The sequence below is a fragment of the Pleurodeles waltl genome, chromosome 11 (genome assembly GCF_031143425.1).
Source record: "Pleurodeles waltl isolate 20211129_DDA chromosome 11, aPleWal1.hap1.20221129, whole genome shotgun sequence".
NCBI classification, from domain to species: domain Eukaryota; kingdom Metazoa; phylum Chordata; class Amphibia; order Caudata; family Salamandridae; genus Pleurodeles; species Pleurodeles waltl.
In genome coordinates, this window is record NC_090450.1 from 1006231923 (window position 1) to 1006256370 (window position 24448).

At 47.2% G+C, this 24448-nt stretch overlaps 1 protein-coding gene across 2 annotated transcripts in view; it reads right to left on the reverse strand.

The window, feature by feature from the left end:
- PIWIL1 (piwi like RNA-mediated gene silencing 1) overlaps window positions 1-24448 on the reverse strand; it is a 1338982-nt gene that overhangs the window by 1251369 nt on the left and 63165 nt on the right. For both annotated transcript variants that reach the window (XM_069215364.1, XM_069215365.1), the window contains exon 3: window positions 1295-1436. In XM_069215364.1, the coding sequence (XP_069071465.1) occupies window positions 1295-1436 (142 nt within the window). The remainder of the gene's footprint in view (window positions 1-1294; window positions 1437-24448) is intronic.

Genomic DNA, 24448 nt, shown 5'->3' on the forward strand with positions numbered 1-24448 from the left:
GTTATCAGTTATTCATATCCCAATCCTTATACATATTATTGATGTTCATATCACCGTGTCATTCCCCGATCCATTCCCCCCCACCACACCCCCCTGCCCCAAAACATCTGATAACACTTTATAGTCTGGCTCTATTTTTCTCTTCATATGGAAGCAGCCACTATAATGATTTGCCTTTTGAATTCACACGGCCCCCTCCCCTTGGTCACTATCACTATCACTACTAATATCACTACTAATGTTAACATCATTATTATTACAGTGATTTTTATTGTTACTATCGTTGCCACTTCCTTATTCTTCTTCTGCCTATTAGACACCATGGACACTAATACAATCCATATATACGCCCTCTTTCCCCTTACCCCTTCCATACCCTCCCTCCCTACTCTACATTTTCTATACACTTAGATTCCTACCCAGACACCTCTCCCCCTCACCCGCCACCCCCTCCTTCCTTCCCCCGTTCTCATAACCCACACTAATCACTACTTTTCTTTACATCCCTCAGTACACTCCTAATGGTCCCCCACTACCCTTGACTGTATCCCACCCTTACCACAAAACATTATGACTCACACTCTTTAAATGACTAGCAGCATATTCCAGGGAGACTCAAGGAGATGGCAAATGGGACACCTGGTTAGTATTGACCCAGACTATTACAGTAGAATTGTATAACGAGGACATCATGGAGCAAATGGATCCTTGTTTTTTTTGTTCTCTCCCTCTTCTTTTATAAGTTGGTTTCATTGAATCGTTTAACATATCTCTGATTGTATATGCATTATTATAAGAAAAAAACTGCAACTATGGCAAATGGCATAGCAATAGACAAGAGATATAAAATAACAATTGTACATGTATAATGCCTAGAAAAAAACAGACGTGTATTGATAATGACTCATAGAATGTAAAACTGTACTTTTTGTCTTCCATATGAGAAAACCTGATTGGAAACAGCGTGGCTTAGGTTAACAGACTGTTCACTATACTATGTAATATGATGCAATTAACAATTAAAAAAATACAACACAAAAAAAAAAAAAAGAAGATACTAGGTGGCAGGGTGGGCTGTACCATTTTTTTGGGGGGGGGGTCGCATACTCTTCAGCCCACATATTACACTGCCTTCAGCATCTGGCAGAAGGCTCCAATCCATCTCAATCAATTATTGCAACAAGGAAAAAAACATTTTGGGCCTCATTTTTGCCCCAGCACTTTACCACCCCAAACTCACCCGCCCAAATTCCACCCCCTCCACCATATAAAAATGTTTGCATCACAGTCCTACCTTCACCACATGGTAGCCTTGCTGGTACAGTTACAATACGCTGCCGCCCACGTCCAACAAGTTCCCCTTCTGATGGTGGTGCCTGCTGTTGTGGTGGTAGATGCTGCGTAGGCCTAGGTCGTGTTGGACCAGGTGGAGGAATCTTCAATTGCAATTTAAAAAAATGACAAGATTCACATTGTGACTTCCAGACAGGAATCATTATGAAGTCACCTACTCTAAACAAGAGAAAACAGCAAATCCAGACTTCTACAATTATATTCTAGTTGAGTAATGGTTATGATACAATTTAAGCAAGCATCAAGCTGCAAAAGGAAAGGTAATCCTAGATCTCATCCAGTCCGAATCCTTAAAATTGCGAGCACTGAACTGCCCCACCCATGCACAGGATCCCAGAACACTATGAAATATATGAATATTTTTTCAGTCAAAGACTGTGCTTTATTACAAGAAGAAGTTTTTGCAGCTTATTAACATGCCAAAAATGGCCAGTCATTTTGAGAAAAAAAAACAAATAAACCAAATACTAACATTACAAAATGACTAGAAATATCTTTCAAACTTGCTTTCTACAGCGAAAAGAAGGGAATAGAAAGGCAATCATAGCACACAGGCTGCCATAGACAAGAGCAAAAACTGGCATTGTGCATTTAAGGGCCTCACCCTTCCTCCTATGCACAATATGTCCCAGAGATGACGAGTCAGTTCATTTTTACAGACCCAAGAGGGTCCCAGAGTATAAACGGAAAAAAACAATGTATGCTTTCTGGTCTGGGGAGGAGGGAGCGTTGCTTGACAACTGATGAGGATTCCCCTGCCGGAGAACCAGGATTGCAGGTACAAAACTGTTCCTTCTTTCCAGGGGATCCTCATCATTAGTCCATAGCACGGAATAGAATATCAATCCCTTCCAACCAGCAAGGGCAGAAAAGAAAACCGCACCAACTATCACTCAAATAGATTCCTCAAAAAAGGCCTCATCTACTTGGATGTCCACTCTAGAGTTCGAATCCACAGTAGCATTTTCAAAATCTATATATGCTCTACCATTCAACGGCTTTACCGCTCTCTCAAAAGGGGGCCTTTCTCAAGTGTCACAGGAGCATCTTTGTCTGGGTTGAATGTACATTACGTCTACTACATAAACACTGGTTTTGTAAATGCTAAGTAGATAAAATATAAGTTACGAGTCACCTTGTTATGAATTGTTTTGTCACAGGTAAAACAGTTCTTGCAGGCCTGTAAATTAAAAATAATCAAATTGTTGTATGTGCCGTAAGTAGAATGTTTTAACCCCCCTCATGTTTAAAATGTGAAGGGCTCTTTCTGCTAGAGTCGAAGGGTTTGGAAAGAAAGCTGATAGACTAATTGACACGAGCATTGTATACAAAAAAAGGTGGACCCATTAAACTAGAAAGGTCGATGTTGAATTCTCATGGTGGAGAAAGGAATTTATTAGAAGGAAAACACTTTTTATCTTGTCTTCAAGAAGTCTTTAACAACTGGCACTCTAAAGAAAGAAGTTTGCAAAGATTTCCTAGACGCAGTGAATGCTGCAAGGTGTACCTAAAGGGTTGAACAGTGTAGCCTTGATCTTGCAAGATGAAGGCAAAGCACCACTATTTCTGAAAGAGAAATTCGCGTTTTAGATACACAGGATTCAGAACCCCTCACTTGAAAGCCTACGAAATTCTGGTGAAGACATGCATTCCCTATTGTAAAGAGTCTATATGGATGTTGTGAAAGTTCCGACGTCCATACAGAAAGAATTCAGGAACCAGACTTACGTTAAATAATGGAAGTTTGGGAATGCAAGATCTGACCCACAAACTTGTACAGGAAAACCCATTGTGCAAGGTAGATTCCAAGGTGGTACCTCTGATAGGTGGAGGCGGCCTAGAAAACACCACTGAAAGGGTCACTACAACAGTATGAGGCTTATTCTGGCTATTCAAGGGTACAGCTTGATCAGTACACAAGATAAAAAGAACGGGAGGATAAGCATATAGGAACCTCTTTTAACACTCACAAGAGCATCCCCCTCTAATCTTGGGTGACAGAACTTGGGAGGTGGTTTCAGTCTGCTAATCAGTCTATTTGAGGATAGCTGCAGTCTCTAATGAGGATTTCCAGCACACCACAGTTGAAAACCCACTTCTGATTTTCTTTGAATGAATGACAGCCTGCTTCTACATTCTGGATCCCTGGCAGATGAACCATCAATATATGAGTTCCTTACTGAAACCCATATCCAAGTCATTTGGGCTTCTAGGGACCCAGAGACCCAGAATGAGCCCCCTTGCCTTTACAAATACATTGTTTATTGTCTGTTAAAACAAACAGCAACTGTCTTAAAAGACAGAAGTAACAGAGCCAGACGGACACCATTTCAATAGGTTGATACAATAGGATTTCTCCTTGTTTGATAATTTATCTTGAAACTGTAGATGATCCATGTATGCATGACTATCATACAACATTATGTAAAGGAAGTTCATTCAGTACATTTATCAACCTGCACCACTAGGGAAACAAATGGATGGCAGCCCAAGACAGTATTAACTTGTTCTCCCTACTGTTCATAAGCCGACTCCACTGATACTACAGGCACTGCTGCAATGATCTCATGTGAAACCTGGCCTAAGGAATTAGAAACCTGCAGGAAGCCATTGATAGTCATAAGCGTTGAATAGTTCCGCCTGCCGGAGGGGACCCCGGAGCACTTTTTCCAATGTAACTTACGTGTTCATGTTCACCTTACTTCAGGAAGGTCTGCAAAGTCACTTAATGTCAATATGCAGCCTAAGAGAAAGGCTACAATGTCCAAAATTCTTCATCCAGTTTGCTCTAAAAAAGGACAAAGCTAAGACCTATGCATTCAAATGCAGGAATGAGTTGAACATTTAGAAGAAAAAAATCCTTCACAAACCTTTTTGTAATGCAAAATAATGATGGAGTGCAGGGCAGTGTAACTCATAGGCTGCCCTTATAAATGAAGAAAAAGGAGACTGACTTTAAGAAAAGCTAGTCCTCCAGTATCCCATCACACCTGGAGAGAGCCAGTTACCTCAGTTCTTTTGCAGGTAGCCCTACCTGAGTAATGATATACCTGAGAAATGTTATCTACTCCTTCGGGGAGGAGGGAGGGTTGCTCATGACTATCACGGAAATACACCTACGAAAGAACTGGAGTTACAGGTAAGAAACTATTCCTTCTTTCGCAGGGGATTTCCATGAATAGTCCGATGCGTTCAAAAGAATAGCAAGCCCATCCCATAAACAGCAGAGGAGTAGACAAAACAGTAATGAAATACGCTATCAAGCGAAGAGGTTCTTGAGAGAAGCCTTTCCTACTTGAGCATCTGTCCTGGCATCAAGAGTCAAGAAAATAATCTTTAGTGAACGCGAGGACAACCCTCCAGGTTGCAGCTCCACAGATCTCTGCTAAGGGAACATTGCTCATCAAGGCAGTCGTGGCAGACTTACCTCTGGTAGAATGTGCTCTTGGTCTGCCAGCTAGGGTTTTGTTAGCTAGTTAGTAGCAAAATAGAATGCAGCAGACAATCCATCTGGAGATTGTTTGGAGGTGGCCAGACAGGTGCGAACCTGACCATAATTAAAAACCAATTGTGGAGATTTTCAAATAGATCTGGTTTTATCGAAGTCGAATTTTAAAACCCTCTTTACGTCTAGAGAGTGGAGAGCCCTATACTTGAATAGATGGGTTTTGAAAGAAAGTTGGCAAGGAAATCAACTGGTTGACATGAAAGTCAAGAGATAATTCTGGGCAGGAATTTAGGATATGCTCGCATCACTACCTTGGAGGAATGGCATACTGTGTAAGGCTTGTGAGCACAGAGAGCCTGAATCTCGCTTATACTGCATGTTGATGTAATTGCCACAAGAAAGATGCCTTGTGTATGGGCTCAAATTGAATTTGCATGAGGCGCGAAAGGACCACATTAAACTCCCCTGGAGGAGAAGGACACCTAACTGGAAGAAAGACCTTCTTTAACCCATATGGGAAATCTTTGATGACTGCTATCCTAAAGAAAGAGGTTTGCGAAAGACCTTTTCTGTGTGCAGTCAGAGCTGCCAGATGGACCCTAATCAAGGAGTTGAAGACCAGATTTAGCCAGGTGTAACAAGTATGGAAGAATTACATCTTCCTGACAATAAGTAGGTTCTATCATTTTGGAGGAACACCAGATGCAGAATCTCATCCATTTGAAGGAATATGTTGTTAGGGTGGATGGCTGTTTTACCTCTTTTAGGATTTCCATACATTCCTCTGGAAAATTTAGGTCCCCATACTGTACTAACTCAGGAGCCATGCTGCCAAAATCAAGCAGGAGAGATTAGGGTGTCTCATCTGCCCTCCGAATTTCGTCAGTAGGCCTGGCCTGCATGGCAGCCTGATATGTCATCAGAACGATCAGTCAAAGAGGTCCAGGAACCACCACTGCCTCAGGCACTCTGGTGCAATGAGAATCTGTGGGAAGCTGGCCTCTGTACATAGTATATCAAAATGAGATATAATATAGTGTGTACAGAGTCCAGGGGTTCCCCATATGCTTAACAGAGGCTAAAGTAGAGAATACTAATGCTCTTTTCTAGTAGTGTGGTCGAGCAGGTAGGCTTATCAGGGGGTAGTGCAAAGCACTTGTTGTACACACACAGACAATAGAAGAAACACACTCAATGACTTAACTTCAGACCAATGGTTTTTATATAGCAAAAATATCAATTTATTTTTAGAGACAAGATTCAAGTTGCAGGTAAGTACTTAAATAGTTTCATATTTGACACATGCATCAATAGCACTGTTTGAAATCTATAAAGGTATACAGTTTTATTAAATATTGGCAATTATCTGCTTTAATAGTTGACAGTGCAATTTCCAGAAATGTTCCTGGGGAGGAAAAGTTGGATCAATTTGCAGGTAAGTACAACACTTACAGTTCCAGTCTCCGGGGGTTAGAAAGTCCACAGGTTGGGGTTCAAGTTAACCCCAAACACCCACCACCAGCAACACAGGGCCAGCCAGGTGCAGAGGTCAAAGTGTAGGCAAATTTAAAATGGGCTCCTATGGAGACTGGGGGGCACTTGGTTTCAGATCTGCAGGCAAGTACATGCATCTTCGGAGGGAAGACCGGGCAGGGGGTGGGGGGTGCGCACAAGTAGGCACCAAACGAACGAGTTACTTACCTTCGGTAACGACTTTTCTGGTGGATACATTAGCTACCTGTGGATTCCTCAAGTAATGAATACTCCCATGGCGCCACCATTCGACGGAAATCTTCTTCCTAGTCTCTGCACGTCGACGAGGACGTCACTCTAGCCCACGTGACGCCGTCTGACGTCATACAGGCAATAAGAGGTCCTCGACGACGTGCCGACGTCAGTACCAACATTTTTTACGTGCATGAGAACAACCCAATGCAATGAAAGAGCAAGGCAACATCCCATAACCTTGTAAAATACACAATATTGCAATGAATAGCTGTAAATTTAATATAACGAACAAATATATGTAAATCATGTATATACACAAAGATATATACATATATATATACAGATAAATATACACAAGTATCCATATATACAAGATCTATTGCAACCTTGAAGACCAAGAGGAGAGCACTCAAGGATTACTTGGTAAGACCAGAAAGGCAACGGGGAGGCGGGTGGGACCGTGAGGAATCCACAGGTAGCTAATGTATCCACCAGAAAAGTTGTTACCGAAGGTAAGTAACTCGTTCTTCTGATGGATACAACTACCTGTGGATTCCTCACCTAATGAATAGAGTCCCAAAGCAGTACCACGCCCGGTGGCGGGTGCCTAAATGGTCAAACCAAGAAATCCTGCAGCACTGACCGTGCAAAATGGGCGTCCCTTCTGACCTCAGAGTCCAAACAGTAATGTTTCGCAAAAGTATGAAAGGGACGACCAAGTTGCGGCCTTGCAGATGTCGACCACAGGAACACCTCTGGCCAAGGCCGTAGTGGCCGACTTAGCTCTGGTGGAATGAGCTCTAATGCCCTCAGGAGGATCCTTCTTTGCCAAAGAGTAACAGATTTTAATGCAAAGAACAACCCACCTGGAGAGTGTTCTCTTGTGGACTGCCTTTCCTCTCCTCTTGCCCACGTACCCGATGAACAGCTGATCCTCCAGCCTGAAATCCTTTGTTCTATCAATAAAGAAGCTCAACGCCCTTTTTGGGTCCAGACGGTGCAGTCTTTCTTCCTCTTTAGAAGGATGAGGCGGAGGATAGAACGTGGACAAAGTAATTGTCTGAGCCAAATGGAACGGTGAAACAACCTTCGGGAGGAAAGCAGCCTTGGTCCTCAACACCACCTTATCCCCATAAAAAGTTGTATAAGGGGGCTTTACCGATAAGGCCTGCAACTCACTCACTCTCCTTGCAGATGTTATAGCTACAAGGAAAACTGTTTTTATAACCAAATACCTTAAGGGGCAAGAATGCATAGGCTCAAAAGGGGACCCCATAAGGAAAGTCAGGACCAAGGACAAATCCCATTGCGGCATAACAAATGGTTTTGGAGGATATTTGTTTAGAAGACCTTTCAAGAATCTGATAACAATAGGGGATTTAAATAACGATGGTTGGTCTGGAAGACAAATGAAGGCTGACAAGGCCGACAAATACCCCTTAATGGTAGCCACTACACAACCTTTCTGCGCTAGAGACAGAGCAAAAGACAAAACGTCCGATAGATGAGCATGTAAGGGATCAATCTGCCTCTCTCCACACCACGCAACAAATTTAGACCACCTATTAGCGTAGATAGATTTAGTGGAGTGTCGCCTGGCCGCTAAGATAACATCCACTACATCAGGTGGAAGAGAGAAGGAACTCAGGTTGCCCCGTTCAATCTCCAGGCATGTAGGTGCAGACTCTGGAGGTTGGGGTGTAAAACCTGCCCCTGCGACTGCGAGAGGAGGTCTGCCCTGAAAGGGAGACGGAGCGGAGGGTACATTGAGAGTTGGAGAAGGTCGGAGTACCACACCCTCCTTGGCCAATCCGGAGCTATTAAGATGACTAGCGCCCAGTCTTGGCGAATCTTCCTCAATACTCGAGGAATCAAGGGTATGGGAGGAAACGCGTAAAGCAACTGGCCGCACCAGGTTATTTGAAACGCGTCCCCCAACGCTCCCTGCATCGGATACTGGAGGCTGCAGAATAATGGACAATGCGCGTTCTCCAGAGTGGCAAACAGATCTACCCGAGGAAACCCCCACCTTTGGAAGATCAAACGGGCTTGATCTGGATGGAGACGCCACTCGTGGTCTGCCGAGAATTGGCGACTGAGACCGTCCGCACGTACATTCAAGACCCCGGCCAGATTTGCTACCAAGCAAATCTGATGGTCCTTTGCCCAGGACCATAGTCGAAGAGCTTCTCTGCAGAGAAGGTACGCCCCTACTCCTCCCTGTTTGTTTATGTACCACATCGTGGTAGTATTGTCCGTCAGGACCTGTACCGACTGACCACGAAGGGAAGGGAGGAAGGCCTTGAGAGCCAGACGTACAGCCCGTAACTCTAACAGATTGATATGAAACCTCTGTTCCTCTGGAGACCAAAGGCCTTTGATCTCCAGATCCCCCAGATGAGCTCCCCACCCTAGAGTGGAAGCATCCGTTATGACCGTGGCCACTGGTGGCGACTGCGCGAACTGCTTTCCTTGTGAAAGATTGTTGCTCGCAATCCACCACTTCAAGTCCACAGCACCTTCTAGATCTCCTTTGTGTTGAGACCACTGCCTTCGGAGGCACCACTGAAGAGCCCTCATGTGCCAGCGAGCATGCGTGACCAACAGACTGCAGGAGGCAAACAGACCGAGCAGACGAAGGACCTTGATGACTGGAACTACCGCTCCACTTCGAAACATTGGAACCAATTCCTGAATATCTTGAATCCGCTGAGGCGGAGGAAAGGCTCGACTCAATGTTGTATCCAGTACTGCCCCTATGAACAGGAGGCGCTGAGAGGGCTCCAGGTGAGATTTGGGCTCGTTCACCGAAAAGCCCAGGTCGAATAACAACTGAGTCGTTGACTGCAGATGATGCAACACAAGCTCCGGAGACTTGGCTTTGATCAACCAGTCGTCCAAGTAAGGGAATACTGCTATCCCCTTCCTTCTGAGCTCTGCCGCAACCACCGACATCACCTTCGTGAAGACTCGAGGTGCTGAAGTAAGACCAAACGGAAGGACCGCAAACTGATAGTGCTGCGATCCTACCACAAACCGGAGATACTTCCTGTGTGACTTGAGTATCGGGATATGAAAGTAAGCATCCTGCAAGTCGACAGACACCATCCAATCTTCCTTGTTCAACGCCAAAAGCACCTGAGCTAGGGTCAGCATCTTGAACTTTTCCTGTTTGAGGAACCAATTCAAGATCCTCAGATCCAGGATTGGTCTCAAACGACCATCCTTCTTGGGAATTAGGAAATACCTTGAGTAACAACCTCAACCCCTTTCCTGCTCTGGGACCAACTCCACCGCGCCATTTGAAAGGAGGACTTGTACCTCCTGTTCTAGCAACAAGAGGTGTTCTTCTGAACAATAAGATGGGCGAGGCGGGATGGGGGGCGGGAACTCCCGAAAGGGAAGGGTGTAGCCTTTTCCCACAATACTAAGAACCCAAGTGTCCGTTGTAATAGTCTTCCACTTGCGGAGAAAATGCCGTAATCTTCCCCCTACAGGAGAGGAGTGAGTGGGAAATGGTGGAAGCCTAAGGCTGCTTTCCCTGCGGCACCCCTCCAGAGGACGAGGAAGAGGCAGAGTGCTGCTTAGAGGCTCCTCTGGTGCGGGCCCTACCTCTCCCTCTAAAAGATCTATAGGGATGGGAAGAGGCAGGTTGCTGGAATCTCCCCCGAAAGGAAGAGGAGGAAGAGCCACGCACAAATCCACAAAACCTCCTGAAAAATCTGGAAGAGGCAGGGAAGAGGCAGAGGAAGAAGGAGCTTGGAGCCCTAACGATTTGGCTGTGGCCCTGCTCTCCTTAAATCGCTCCAAGGCCGAATCTGCCTTGGCCCCAAACAGTTTGTCCCCATCAAACGGGAGGTCCAATAGGGTTGACTGCACATCCGCAGAAAACCCCGAATTACGGAGCCAGGCCTGTCTCCTTGCCACCACAGCCGTGCCCATTGCCCTAGCCACCGAGTCGGTCGTGTCCAGCCCAGACTGAATAATCTGGGTCGCGGCAGCCTGGGCGTCCGAAACAACATCCAAAAGACCCTGGGGAAGCTCCGTAAATGACAACGAAATGTCATCCATAAGAGCATGGATGTATCTCCCCAGAATGCAAGTTGCGTTGGTGGCCTTCAACGCCAGACTGCAGGATGAAAAACATTTCTTGGACTGCGCATCCAGCTTTTTCGAGTCCCTGTCTCCAGGCACCGTCGGGAAAGATCCAGGCGCTGATTTTGATGAACAGGAGGCTTGCACCACCAAGCTCTCCGGTGTAGGGTGTCTAGAAAGAAAGCCAGGGTCAGATGGCGCAGCTCGATACCTCCTAGCCACAGCCCTATGAACCGCTGAGGAAGATACTGGCCTCTTCCACACCTCTAGCACCGGATCCAGCAAAGCCTCATTAAACGGCAAGAGAGGCTCCGCTGCAGCAGAGGCCGGATGTTTCACCTCCGTTAGAAGATTCTGCTTCGCCTCTGCCACCGGCATAGGCAGTTCCAGAAAGTTAGCTGCCTTCCGTACTACAGCGTGAAAGGAAGCAGCCTCCTCCGTATATTCCCCTGGAGACGAAAGATCCCACTCAGGGGAAGTATCCAGACCATGCAGCCCATCACCAGAGTCCTCCAATTCTCCTTCCTCCAGGACTCGTTGGTACTCCTGCTCTTCCAATAGACGAAGAGCCCGTCTCCTCGAATGTAGCCTCTGCTCGATACGCGGAGTCGACATGGCCTCTGCCGAAGTCGAAGATCGGCGCCGATCCCCAGAAGCAACCGACGCCGCGTCCGGCGCCACAGGCAACTTCGACGCCGATGAAAGAGCAGGACGAAGAGAACTTGGAGCAGATGGACCCACCGGAGTCACAGGACAAAATCCGGACGTCGACGGGATGGAAATCTCCGGGGCCAATCCCTCTGAAGCCACCGGAGCGGCCACCGGCGCCGAGCCCACGTTCCCAAAAGGGAGAAAGGGCATAAAGGGTGCCGGCCGTAGAGGCGCAGGATCACCCAATGAAAAGGCCAAAGGACCAGCCGGAGCACCCCCTGGAGCCATCTGTTGGAAGATGGTATACATTGCATTTAGGAATGCGGTACTATCGGCTCCAGGGGTGGGAAAAGCCGGATACTGGGGTGCCTGTATCGAAGGCGACCCCGACGCCGGCCTCGACGTCTGCGACGCCGGAGACAACACAAGAGGCTGCATCACCTCAATCACCGACGCCTGCCCAGGTGAAGTCTGTGACGCCGGAGAGGGCAACGGCGTCGACGGATGCGGCGTGACCGTGGGACTGATCTCCCAAGTCCTCCGGCGCCGATCCGAAGGCGACCTGGAACGAGTCTCCTTGCTTGAATGGCGCCGTGAATCTCTACGGGGCCGGGAGTCTCGATGACACCGATGCCTTGGCGAAGAAGACTTCTTGTGATGCTTTTCTTTCTTCGACTTCGCCATAAACAACTTAGCCTCACGTTCCTTGAGGGCCTTCGGATTCATGTGCTGGCATGAATCGCAAGTTGAGACGTCGTGGTCGGAGCTCAAACACCAAAGGCAGTCGGAGTGAGGATCTGTAACTGACATCTTGCCCCCACACTCTCGTCAAGGCTTGAAACCCGACTTTCTCTGCGACATTATTACTGCAGAGAAGGATTACGCAGCAAAAAATACACTATCCACAAAAGTAACAGTTGCTCCCTCGAAGATAACCGTTTCGAATGCACGGAAAAAAGGGAACTGACGTTGGCACGTCGTCAAGGACCTCTTATTGCCTGTATGACGTCAGACGGCGTCGCGTGGGCGAGAGTGACGTCCTCGTGCAGAGACTAGGAAGAAGATTTCCGTCGAATGCTGGCGTCATGGGAGTATTCATTAGGTGAGGAATCCACAGGTAGTTGTATCCATCAGAAATACACCATCAGCAGCACTGTGGTGGCCGGGTGCAAACAAGATGTTGCTCTCCATTGATTCTCTATCAGGGGACCCCGGGGTCACTCCGAGGCTGCAGGCAAGGTCCAGGAGGTAGTCTCGGGCAAACCGCCGGCTGAACAGGTAGGAGGGTTGTCTGCTGAACGCTGCTGCACCAGAGGCTGGGTTCTCCAAGGGCTGCGGATCTTTAGGGATCGGATATCTTCGTCCGGAGCTTTCGCGGTTCAGGGGGTGGGGTGGTCCTTGGGATTCCCTCTGCAGGCATCGTGGAGGGGTGGAGAGGTCAACCCAGGGTAGGCACTTGCTCAGAATCACCTGGGGATCCTCTTTAGCTGGTTGGGCCACCTGGACACGGGCCATGGGCGTCAGGTGCAGAGTGGTCAGGACTCATGCACTTGGAGTGGGTTGGAGTCCTTTATGGTTGCTTCTTTGCGCCAGGACATGTGTCCACAGGGGTTCTTGGTTCTTCTGGGTGCAGGGCAGTCGTCTGGAGCTTGGCAGAGGTCGCTGGTCCCGATGGATGCGTTACTGTTCTTGTGCAGGTTCTTTCAATTCAAGCAGGTGATACGCCAGTAGGGCTGGGGCCAAGTCAGATGTCTTCTTCCTTCTCTGCTGGGGGTTTCAGTATGCAGTCCTTCTCTGGTCGCCAGGAATCTGGTGAGCTGGGTTCAGGGAAGCCCTTGAACAGAAGATTTAGGGGTGTTACAGGAGTCAGTAGCCAATCGCTGTACCTAACGGTGGCTACACCCTTTCCTGTGCCCACTCCCTTTGGGGAGGGGGGCACAAACCTAACCCTATTGGTCCCTGTCCTCCAAACCAAGATGAAGGACTTTTAGGGAGGGGCATACCTCAGCTTTAGACACCTTAGGGGTGGTTCTAGCTTGGGTAGTCACTCCTATCAAATTTTCACACCGGACTTGCCACCAAAAGTGGGGCTTTCTCAAGGGAAGGGGTTGGGGGGGGTTATCTCCACTAGCTGCTATGCCCTGGGGCGCTGTAAGAAAATTAGTTACTTACCTGTAACTGCAGTTCTCCAGTATTGGTATCTTTCATAGATTCACATGCTTGAATCATCCCCGTCGTCGAGGTGGGAGCCTCACGGTAAGTTTAAATACATAAAGCAGTAAGTCAGTAAAAGTAAAACAAGTAGGCCCCAGTAGGCCTACTATAGTATTTTACAGCCTATCCACTTTCTTTTGTGAAAAGACCCAAACTTCAGTATCAACCAATCAGGATTCAGCCCCTCCCAAACACTCCCAACAGAGGCTGAATTCCCTCAGATTTTCTAGTAGGAGTGTGAAGTTTAATATCTGTATAATAGGGGAGCCTCTGAGGGGAGGAGGGTGGGTCGCATGTGACTCTATGAAAGATACCAATACTGGAGAAATGCAGTTACAGGTAAGTAACTAATTTTCTTCTCCAGTATTGGATCTTTCATAGAATCACATGCTTGAATCAGAGTAACGAGCAGTAATGTCTTCTTAATTAGTGAATTACCTTGATTGTAATTTTATAGTAATTCTTTAAGTGATGTGACTCACATTAGTTCAGCTTTATACCTCCACCTATACATCTAGTATACATATATATATATATATATATACATACACACACACACACACAAATCAATAGAAGAGCAATAGAAAAGCTGTGTGGCAGAAAGTTGACACAATCTGTTTTGTTATTGTTTTGAGGTCTACAACATGTTAACACAATATAACAAAGCGAATAATTTGAAGCACATCATTAGAGTAAACCACACTGTGATATAAAATTAGATATTAACGAAACTAAGAACCAATATCTAACATACCTTGAAAGTGGTGGTGGGATGTGTAAGAGGCTCACCTTAACGAAATAGATGCCTCAGCACTGCCTGTCCCACTGCTGTATCAACGTTATTAGTTTCCTCGAGACAGTAATGCCTTGTAAATGTATGTTGGCTGGACCATGTTGCTGCTCTACAGATGCTATGTAGTGGCACACCTGCAAAGAGTGCAGCTGAAGTGGCTACCGATCTTGTAGAGTGGGCTCTCACCTTGGTGTGGAGTGGTTTACCTGCTTTTGAATGGCAGAATTGAATTGCCAGGCCAATCCATCTTGCTATAGTCTGTTTGGACACCGTGTGCCCCTTTCTTGTTCCGCCAAATGCTACAAATAATTGATCAGACTGGCGGATGGCTTGAGTTTTCTGTAGATAAAACTTTAAACATCTTTCAATATCAAGGGAATGTAATGTCCTTTCGGCTACTGTTTGCGGATTTGGAAAAAAGGTTTTTAAGATGACTGGTTCATTCAAGTGAAACGTTGAGGGAACTTTCAGGATGAATTTAGGATTTGTTCGCAAGATCACACCTGAGTTTGTGAATTGGAGGAAAGACTGTTTGACAGTGAAAGCCTGAATGTCGCTGACTCTTTTTGCTGAAGTAAGAGCTAGCAGTAACGCTGTTTTCCATGAGATGAATTTTAGATCAGCTTTGTGGATCGGCTCAAAAGGAGCTTTCATGAGCTGCATCAACACAACATTCAGGGACGATAATGGCGGAGGTTTTCTAACTGGCGGGAAGACCCGAAAAAGGCCCTTCATGAATTGCTTGACAATTCTTGTGGAACATAATGGGACTGTGTGGTGATCTGCGGTATCTGGAGATTGCTGCCAGATGTACCCGAATGGAGGAATATGAAAGTCCTGACTTTGCCAAGAGCAGGAGATATGGAAGTACCTGTTCTGGAGGAGCTGACAAAGGATGTATATCTTCTGCTGCACACCATATACAAAAACGTTTCCATTCAAGTCTATAGGTTTTGTTGGTAGTGTCAGCTCTAGCTTTTGCCAAGATGTCTCTACACTCCGGGGAAATGTTGAGATTCAAGTATTCATTGTATTCAGGAACCAAGCCGACAAATGAAGAGATGACGGATCTGGGTGTCTGACTTGTCCCTGATGCATCGGTAAAAGAGTTGGACTCTGTCGGAGTCGTAGATGTGGCCGTTCGGAGAGCATGAGGAGCTCCGTGTACCAGACTTGTCTGGGCCATCTGGGAGCTATGAACAGAAGGCGACACCCCTCTGTCTTCAGTTTGTTGATGACTCTCGGAATGAGCGGGATCGGAGGAAAAGCGTAGGCATAAACTTCGGACCATCTCATCGAAAACACATTCCCCCACAAACCTTTTTGGGGAAGCCAACTTGCGTAGAACTGGCATTTCTCGAGAGTGGCAAATAGGTCTAGGTTCGGTTTGCCCCATAATAGAAAAAGGCTGTTGAGAGTTTTTTGGTCTAGCTCCCACTTGTGATAAGGAATCACTGTCCTGCTCAGGGTGTCTGCTAGAACGTTGGTTTGTCCTGGCACATGCTCCGCCTTGAGTGAAATAGTGTGCTTGATGGCCCATGTCCAGATTTGCTGTGCTAGCTGCGAGAGTTGTAGGGATCTCGTGCCTCCTTGCTTGTTTAGATAAAACATGCTGGTTGTGTTGTCTGTCCTGATTAAGACGCTTGAATTTTGTATCTTTGGCAAGAAAGCTTTTAGAGCTAAGTGTATTGCCTTGAGTTCTAGGTAATTGATGTGGAGCTGAACCTCTTTCGCATTCCAGGTTCTGCTGATTTGCAGGTCCTGGCAGTGTGCACCCCATCCTTCGAGAGAGGCATCCGTTGTTACTATGTTACTGGGTGTTTGAAGAAGGAATGACAGTCCGTTTGACAAATTGGGTAGAGTCGCCCACCACCTCATGGTGTTTTTCATTAGAGGCGTTATGCGAATCTTGTCTTCGAAGGAACCGTTGATCTGGGTCCATTGTATGTCCAATTGCTCTTGCAGGGGTCGCATATGGAGCCTGCAATCTGGGACTAGCGGAATGCATGAGATCATCCCTAGCAATGATTTGTAGATGCGGACTGAAACAAACTTTTTTTTGGAGAGCCTGTCGGCCAAGGAGGTTAACTTTTGTTTCCTCTCGTGAGATGGGTACGCTTTGTTGCGGACTGTGTCTAGTATTGCTCCCAAGAAGCTTAATACCTGTTTGGGGTGGAGCTGAGATTTCTGGTAGTTGACTACAAACCCCAGGCTGTGTAAAAATTGAAGGCAATAGGAGATATGACTTATTACTTGCGACTTTGTGGGTGCCTTTATAAGCCAGTCGTCCGGGTAAGGAAAGACCTGGATACCTGACTGGCGGAGATGTGCTGCTACGGGAGCCAACATTTTTGTGAAGACTCTGGGGGCTGATTTGAGACAGAATGGGAGAACTCTGAATTAGAGGTCCCCACTCTGAACCTTAGGAAATTGCGGTGGTTGCGATATATGGGGATATGAAAATAAGCATCCTGGAGGTCTAGGGATGCCATCAGATCTCCAGCATTTAACAGACGCAGGTCATCTTGCAGTGTTACCATCCTGAACGACTGTTTCTTTAGAAACTTGTTCAGTGCTCTCAAGTCCAGGATGGGGCGCCAGTCTCCTGAGGGTTTCTTTACGAGGAAAAAACTGGAGTAGAATCCTCTGTTCTTTTGAGATAAAGGGACTGGTTCTACCGCTCCTTTTCTCAGCATCACTCTTACTTCCTTGAGGAGTTGGTTCATCCTCTGAGGCGGTGGGCCCGATGGAGGAACAATTGGTGGTGTTTGTGTGAATTCCAGAGTATGACCTCCGGCCACTACATCGACTACCCATCTGTCCGATGTTATAGCCTCCCATTGGGGGAAATAGGAAGTGATGCTACCTCCGACCCTCGATGTTGGTGGGTGGGGAAGTGCTGAGATGACCGTATCTCTTCCTCGGGCAGCTCCTCTTCCACTAGCTGGATGTTTGTAAGCTGCGGCCGGTGGTAACCTATAATGCTGCTGTTGGTACTGGTGTCGTGATCCTGTGGAGGAAGACTGATATTGGGATCTGTATTGTTGGTATCCACCTCGAAAGGAGTAATTTCCTCTTCCCCTTGCTCCACGAAAAGGTTGTTTTTTATATTGCAGGGTACCTAGGGATTTTGCCGTATCGGTATCCGTTTTGATAGCCTGCAACATGTCGTCGACATGTTTCCCAAACAAACTTTCTCCATCAAAAGGCATGTCGAGAACACGACTCTGGACTTCCGGTCTAAATGAAGTAGCCTTAAGCCATACTTGCCTGCGCAGGACTGCTGCGCCAGCTAATTGTCTGAAGCCAGTGAGAGAAATGTCTATTGCGCTGTCTATAATCTCTGCGGAAACCCTTTCTCCCTCCTTCAACACCTTTTTTGCTTCCACCTTGACGTCTTCTGGCAGTAGATCTAAAAAGGCAGACATGTCAGCCCACATTTGGCAATCATATCTTCCCAGGATGGCGAGGGAGTTAGCCGCCTTAACTGTGACCGCTGCAACAGAGGAGAATTTCTTGCAGATATTGTTTAATCTCCTTCCTTCTTTGTCTGGGGAAGACGCTATAGGTGCGGAGGGGTTTTTGGAACGTCGCTGAGCCGCCTCAGCGAGCCGTGAGCCGTGATATCACAGAATCAGGTTTTGGCTGTGAGACTAGACAGGCCGGAGAATCATCTGGGGCCTTGTACTTTTTATCCAGTCTTGGCATTTGTGAAGGCACTGTTGCCGGATTCTTCATTGCCTTTAAACCCTCCTGTCATAAGAAATCTACAATGGGTATAGCTCTTACCGATCTCTTTGATGGCTCTTTGAAGTCGTAAAAAAACATTCGGTTTCATGAGAAACAATTGAAAGGTCAAAACGTTTTGCCGCTCTCTCTATTAAATTATGGAAACCTCCTATGTCCTCTGGAGGAGAATCTACCGGACCTGCTGGCGGTGGAGATGGTGTGGGGACGAGATAATCATCCCATTCACTAGCCGCCGAATCTCTTAGCTCACCCTCTTCCCTTTCGTCGTCTGAGGGATGAGCTTCCTGAGTTTGGCTAGTTACCGGTATGCTAGCCTGTGGTATTTCCGAAAGATTAGTAGTCTGGGTTTGCCGAGGTGTCTGGTAGCTTTTAGGTCTAGGTGGCGTGGTCTGAGTTGATGGTGGAAACCTTTTATAGTAGTCATTCAACATATATTGTAGGTCTGCTACTAGTGTGCTAGGCATGGCGAGGGGCGATTGTTGTTCTGCCTGTGGATAGGATGTTGAGGCATAACTAGGCTGGTAATGCTGTTCCTCCTCCTCAAACTCTTGCCATTGAGTTGGGACGGGCTACTAGCTGCCCCAAACATTCCGTCATTTTGAGAGTATGCATCATCGTCATCATCATCTAAAAGATGTTGTGGTGGGTATGGCAACACTTTACTTGGTGAGGTATGCATTGGCAGAATATTAGACGCCTTGTCTCCCATGGTAATAAGTGAAAGGGGTAAGAACCTGGTGGAGTCGTCCTGATGATATGAGGAATGGTGCGGTGAAGTATCCAGGTAGGTTGATGGTTTATACACTGTTAGTGCTGTGGACGATATGCTCGTCGACGATGGGTTCCTTCGTCAACGATGGTTCCTTCGTCGACGTATTGTCTGTAGGTGCCGTCCTCGGCGGTGCCTTTTTAAACCTCATTGAGGAGGTGCTTCATAGATGGGAGTGCCCTGGTCGATTGGTGAACCCAGGAGGCCTCCGCCGTCGACTATGTGGTTGCCGACGGAGCTTTCTTAAAAAATGTTGCCGTAATTATCGTCGACGATAACGGCGACAACGTCAATCATCTGTGAGACCGCTGTTGTGAACGTCGACTATACAGTAGTAGATGTTACCGTCGTCGACGGGGTGGTCGTCGACTGTTTTTTTCCTGAAGAGACTTTTTCTGGCTCTTTTTGGGGTGACAGACAGGGATGCCTTTTTTTAGGTGCTTTTTCGATGCAAAGGCATAGTAGGTTCTGAATGAACCTTTTTTGGCAAATGTTTTAGTGTCTCTGAGTGGGAAACATCCTTTTTTGCCTCAGTAGAGACTTGTTTTGTCTTTTTGGGCACCTTCCTTGGTGGCTCATCAGACCCTCTACTTCTCTCACCTGTTCTTTTCTGAGGGCGAGAAGCCTGTAATGACGCTTCGCTGTCGTCTGAGGAAGGATGTTCTATGGCTTTCTGTTTTTGCAGCCATAAGAGAAGTCTACCCTCATGGTCCTTGAGGTTTTTTTTTACTAAAGGTGCGACAGATTTTGAAGTCTCTCACCTTGTGGTCTGGATGGAGGCAGTAGATACACTTCTTGTGGGGGTCATCAACATGCAGTCTCTTCTTCCCACAATTGTCACAGTCTCTGAACAGACGCTTCTTTGTCTTTTCAGACATGGTAAAGCTGTAGAGCTAGTTTCCTGAGAGAAACAATCTTCAGTCAGAAATAAGGAAAAAAACTGAGCAGAGCTCAGGGAGACTCCCTTCATATGACGTGTGGTAGAAAATCTGAGTGAATTCAGCCTCTGTTGGGAGTTTTTGGGAGGGGCTGAATCCTGATTGGTTGATACTGAAGTTTGGATCTTTTCACAAAACAAAGTGGATAGTCTGTAAAATACTCTAGGAGGCCTACTGGGGCCTACTTGTTTTACTTTTACTGACTTACTGCTTTATGTATTTAAACTTACCGTGAGGCTCCCACCTTGACGACGGGGATGATTCAAGCATGTGAATCTATGAAAGATCCAATACTGGAGAACATGAGGCCTAAGCCTTTGGGGGTCACCGCCAGGTGTTACATTTCCTGCAGGGGGAGGTGTGAAACACCTCCACCCAGAGCAAGCTTTGTTTCTGGCCCTAGAGAGCACTGGCCCTCATCCCATGTGGTCAGAAACTTTGTCTGCTAGTGGCAGGCTGGCACAGACCAGTCAGCCCTACACTAGAGAATTGGGTAAAATACAGGGGGCATCTCTAAGATGCCCTCTGTGTGCTTTTCAGAATAAATCCAACACAAGCATCAGTGTGGGTTTATTGTGCTGAGAAGTGTGATACTAAACTTCCCAGAGTTCAGTGAAGCCAATATGGAGCTGTGAAGTTCTTAATAACAGACTCCCAACCATATACTCACTATAGCTACACTGCACTTAAAATGTTGAAGAATTGACTTAGACACTGTAGGGGCATATTGCTCATGAAGCTCTGGCCTCACCTGTGGTATAGGGCACACTGCCTTAGGGATGTAAGGCCTGCTAGAGAGGTGACTTACCTATGCCACCGGCAGTGTTTTGTGGGCATGGCACCCTGAGGGATGCCATGTCGACTTTACCTTTTTCTCCCCACCAACACACACAATCTGCAATGGCAGTGTGTATGCGTTTGGTGAGGGGTCCCTTAGGGTAGCATAACATGCTGCAGCCCTTAGGGGCCCTCCCTGGTCACAAGGCCCTTGGTACCACTGGTACCTTTTACAAGGGGCTTATCTGGGTGCCAGAGGTATGCCAATTGTAAAAACAATGGTACATTTTTAGGGAAAAAACACTGGTGATGGGGCCTGGTTAGCAGGATCCCAGCACACTCCATCAAGTCAGCATCAATATCAGTCAAAAAGTGGGGGGTAACAGCAACAAAAGCCAGTTTCCTACAGGATCTTTCTGGCTGAATTTGTTGAGAGCTTGAGAAGCACTCTGGGTGCAGGGGAATTGGTAGAAAGAGATACAGAAATCTGTTGGACAAGTCTATCCACAGAATTCCCAAACGATTCTGGATGGTAAAACCTGGTGGCAAAGTTGTTGCATTTTCTGTTTTCTGCAGTGGTGAAATGGCAGACAGAAAGAGTCCCCCAAAAACAGAAGAAATATTGAACTACGTCTTCGTTCAGCACCCACTCATGGTTCTCTTCGAGAACTGAGGGCATCCGCTTCTACATTCTGAGGTGCGAGAAGTTGAGTTGTTACTATCTTCAACCTCCTGGCAAGGAGCCAGTGCCATACTGTCTGGGCCTCTTGAGACAAGACCCTGGATCTGGTGTAAGGCCAATATCATGAACTTTTCATTTCGGATTAATTTGTTGGCAATCTTCAGGTCTAGAATAGGTCTGAACTCTTTCTTGTCCTTTTTCGGAACAAGTACGTACGTACCTTGGGTAAATGCCTTTCCCCTGCTGTTTGAGGCAAACAGGTTCTACTGCTTTCTTTTCCAGCCAGATGGAAACTTCCACCTTTAGAAGGCGAAGATGAGAAGTGGTTGACTTCGGCGGAATAATTTGTGGTGGGGTGGAAAACCTGAGACAACACCCATTTTGTACACTGTTCAAGACCCAAGCGTCGGTTGTAATTCGTTGCCACTCTACCAGGCAACTGGTGACTCTTACCACCACCCCCTCCCTCCCAGTGGGTAACTGACACAGGGGAAGAAAGATTTCAGGGTTTTGAGGCTGAAGGTTGTCGAGAACCCAGATTGGGTTGGTGTATCATTCGTCCTCTGTTGTTGTTTCCACTGAGGATGGTTAAGATCTTTGGAATTGCTGCTGAGTTCTTCCATGCAGCCACTGAGGGGTTTGAACCTTCTGAGAAACAACAGATGTTGGAAAGGTCTTTGTTGCTCTTTGGGTTTTACAAGGCCTACTGCCTTCAATGTGTCTACCTCGGCCATCATCCTTGCCATTTTATCGGCGTGAGCCTGTAGGAAAGTGTCATCTTTCTTGGCATGGTTACCCCCACTGTGTTTGACTGCATCTACTGGGTTCCTGCTAACCAGGACCTCAGTAGTTTTGCTCTCCCCTCTGGATTGTACCTTTTTCATCCCACATTTGGCAGACTGGAACCCCCATGTAATTTCCTAGTATATGGTACATAGGTACCCAGGGCACTGGGGTACCAGGGGATTCCTATAGGCTGCAGCATTTATTATGCAACCCATAGGGAGACCATGCAAACTGTTCTGCAGGCTTCCCATTGCAGCCTGCGTGACACCACCAGGTCACTGTAAGTCATCCCTATGGCAGCCACTCCTAGGCCAGGGGGCAGGGTACAAGTACTTGTGTATGAGGGCACCCCTGCACTAGCCGAGGTGCCCCCATTAACCCCAGATCTATTTTTCTGGACTTCGTGAGCGCGGGGACACCATTTTGTGTGTGTACTGGAAATAGGTCACTACCTACGTCCAGCTACATAATGGTAACTCCGAACCTAGGCATGTTTGCTATCAAACATTTCATAATCATACCCCAATATTTTTGCAGCTATTGGTTGTATGATTCCATGCACTCTGGGGGCTCCTTAGAGGACCCCCAGCATTGCTACTACCAGTCTTCCAGAGTTTTCCAGGCAGAATCCAGGTGCTGCCACCCCTCAGATAGGTTTCTGCCCTCCTGCTGCTTGACGTACTCAAGCCCAGGAAGGCAGAACAAAGGATTTCCTTCGGGAGAGGGGTTTTACAACCTCTCCCTTTGGAAATAGGTGTGGCAGGCTTGGGAGGGGTAGCCTCCCCAAAACACTGGTTTTGCTTTAAAGGGCAAAACTGAACAATGGAAAGAGGATTGACCACTCCCCTGTCCATCACCACCCCAGGGGTGGTGCTCAGAGCTCCTCCAGAGTGCCCCTGGGTTCTGCCATCTTGTTTCTAAGGTTGGCAGGGAACTCTGGGAGCATCTGAGAGGCCAGGCAGGTGACGTCAGAGCCCCCTCCTAATCAGTGCTTACCTGATTAAGTGACCAGACCCCCTTTTAGGGCTATTTAGAATCTTCATCTGGGGTGGGCCCTCATATTCGGCTCAAGATTCCACAAGGACTCCTCTGCAACCTCTGCTTCAACTTATGGCCACCGGAACCGCAACTAGACCCTCTAGGAACCTACAAGCTGCAGATCCACAAGGAATACTCTTCTGCAACAATGTATCCAGAGTTCCTGCCAGCTTTAACAGTTCCCTCACCGGGCATCCACAGAAGACCAACTCTTCAGCCTGCACAAGAAAGAATCTCCCTTGGAGCGTAGCAGTCACTCCCCTGCAACCGCAGGCACCTACAACAAGCGACAACCGGCTGTGTGGATCACCTCTCCTGCTGAGCTGCGTGGATCCTGCATCACGGTTGGTGGTCCAGAGCAGTCCTCTTGGTCATCTCTGCCAGCTATCCAACTTTGGTGGAGGTAAGCCTTTGCCTTCCCACACAGGACAGTTCCCCGTGCAATGCATCTCTTGCAGCTGTCAAGGCTTGTTTGTGTCTCCTCCAAAGGATCTTCAGGCGAAGTGCAGCTCCAGTCCCCAGCACACTTTCCTGCAAATCCCAACCTCCTGTGTGGTTCTCCTGCAGCGTGGGAATCCTCTTCTGTAGTGCTGCGTGGGCTCCTTGCACCTTCTGTGTCCTCATCCTGTGGGTGCTGCCTCCGCTCCTGTGGCCTCTCTGCGACACTGGGGCTGAAACCTCCTGGGCCTTGCTGGTCCCCGGCAGCACCTCTTTTCCTCCAACCGTGAAGTTGCCTTTGCCAAGGCCTGTAGGTGGAATTCCTGCACCGACACCCGTCTGCAATCTTTCTTCTAGCCTGGGACACCTTCTGCATCCATCAGGAACTCTTCTGGGCTGCAGCACTGACCTGTTCTTCACAGTCGACCAACTCCTGCATTTTTAGTGTGGTTGGTAGGGGCTTCTACCCCTACTGGAATGTTGTGCCCTCTATCCACAGGTCCTTCTTCAGGAATCCACCGCTGGTTTTCTTGCAGACATCTCTGGGTGTCTTTTTCTTCTTTTCTTCCCTTTGGGTGGTTTGAGGAAGATCCAGTGTTTTACTGCTGCATTCCTGGTCGCTGGGAGGTGCTGTGTTACTTACCTCTGGTTTTTCTAACACCCACCAGCTCCCCTCTACAGTTTACTTACCTAGGTGGGGGTGCATTGGTCGCATTTCATTATTTTAGTATATGGTTTGCACTCCCCCTAGGGTCAATGGTTATCAATATCTACACTGTTATCTAACCCTTTCTATGCCTATTTCCGATTGCTAGTAGATATATTTGATGTTTTACTTACCTCCCATGGGTGGGTCACCTGTCTAATAGTTTGTGGTGATGTGTAAAAAATAAAGTACCTTTTTGTAAAACGGAGTGTTTTCTTACAAGTATGAAAGTGCTGTGTGACTACAGTGGTATTGCATGAGCTTTGCATGTCTTCTAGATAA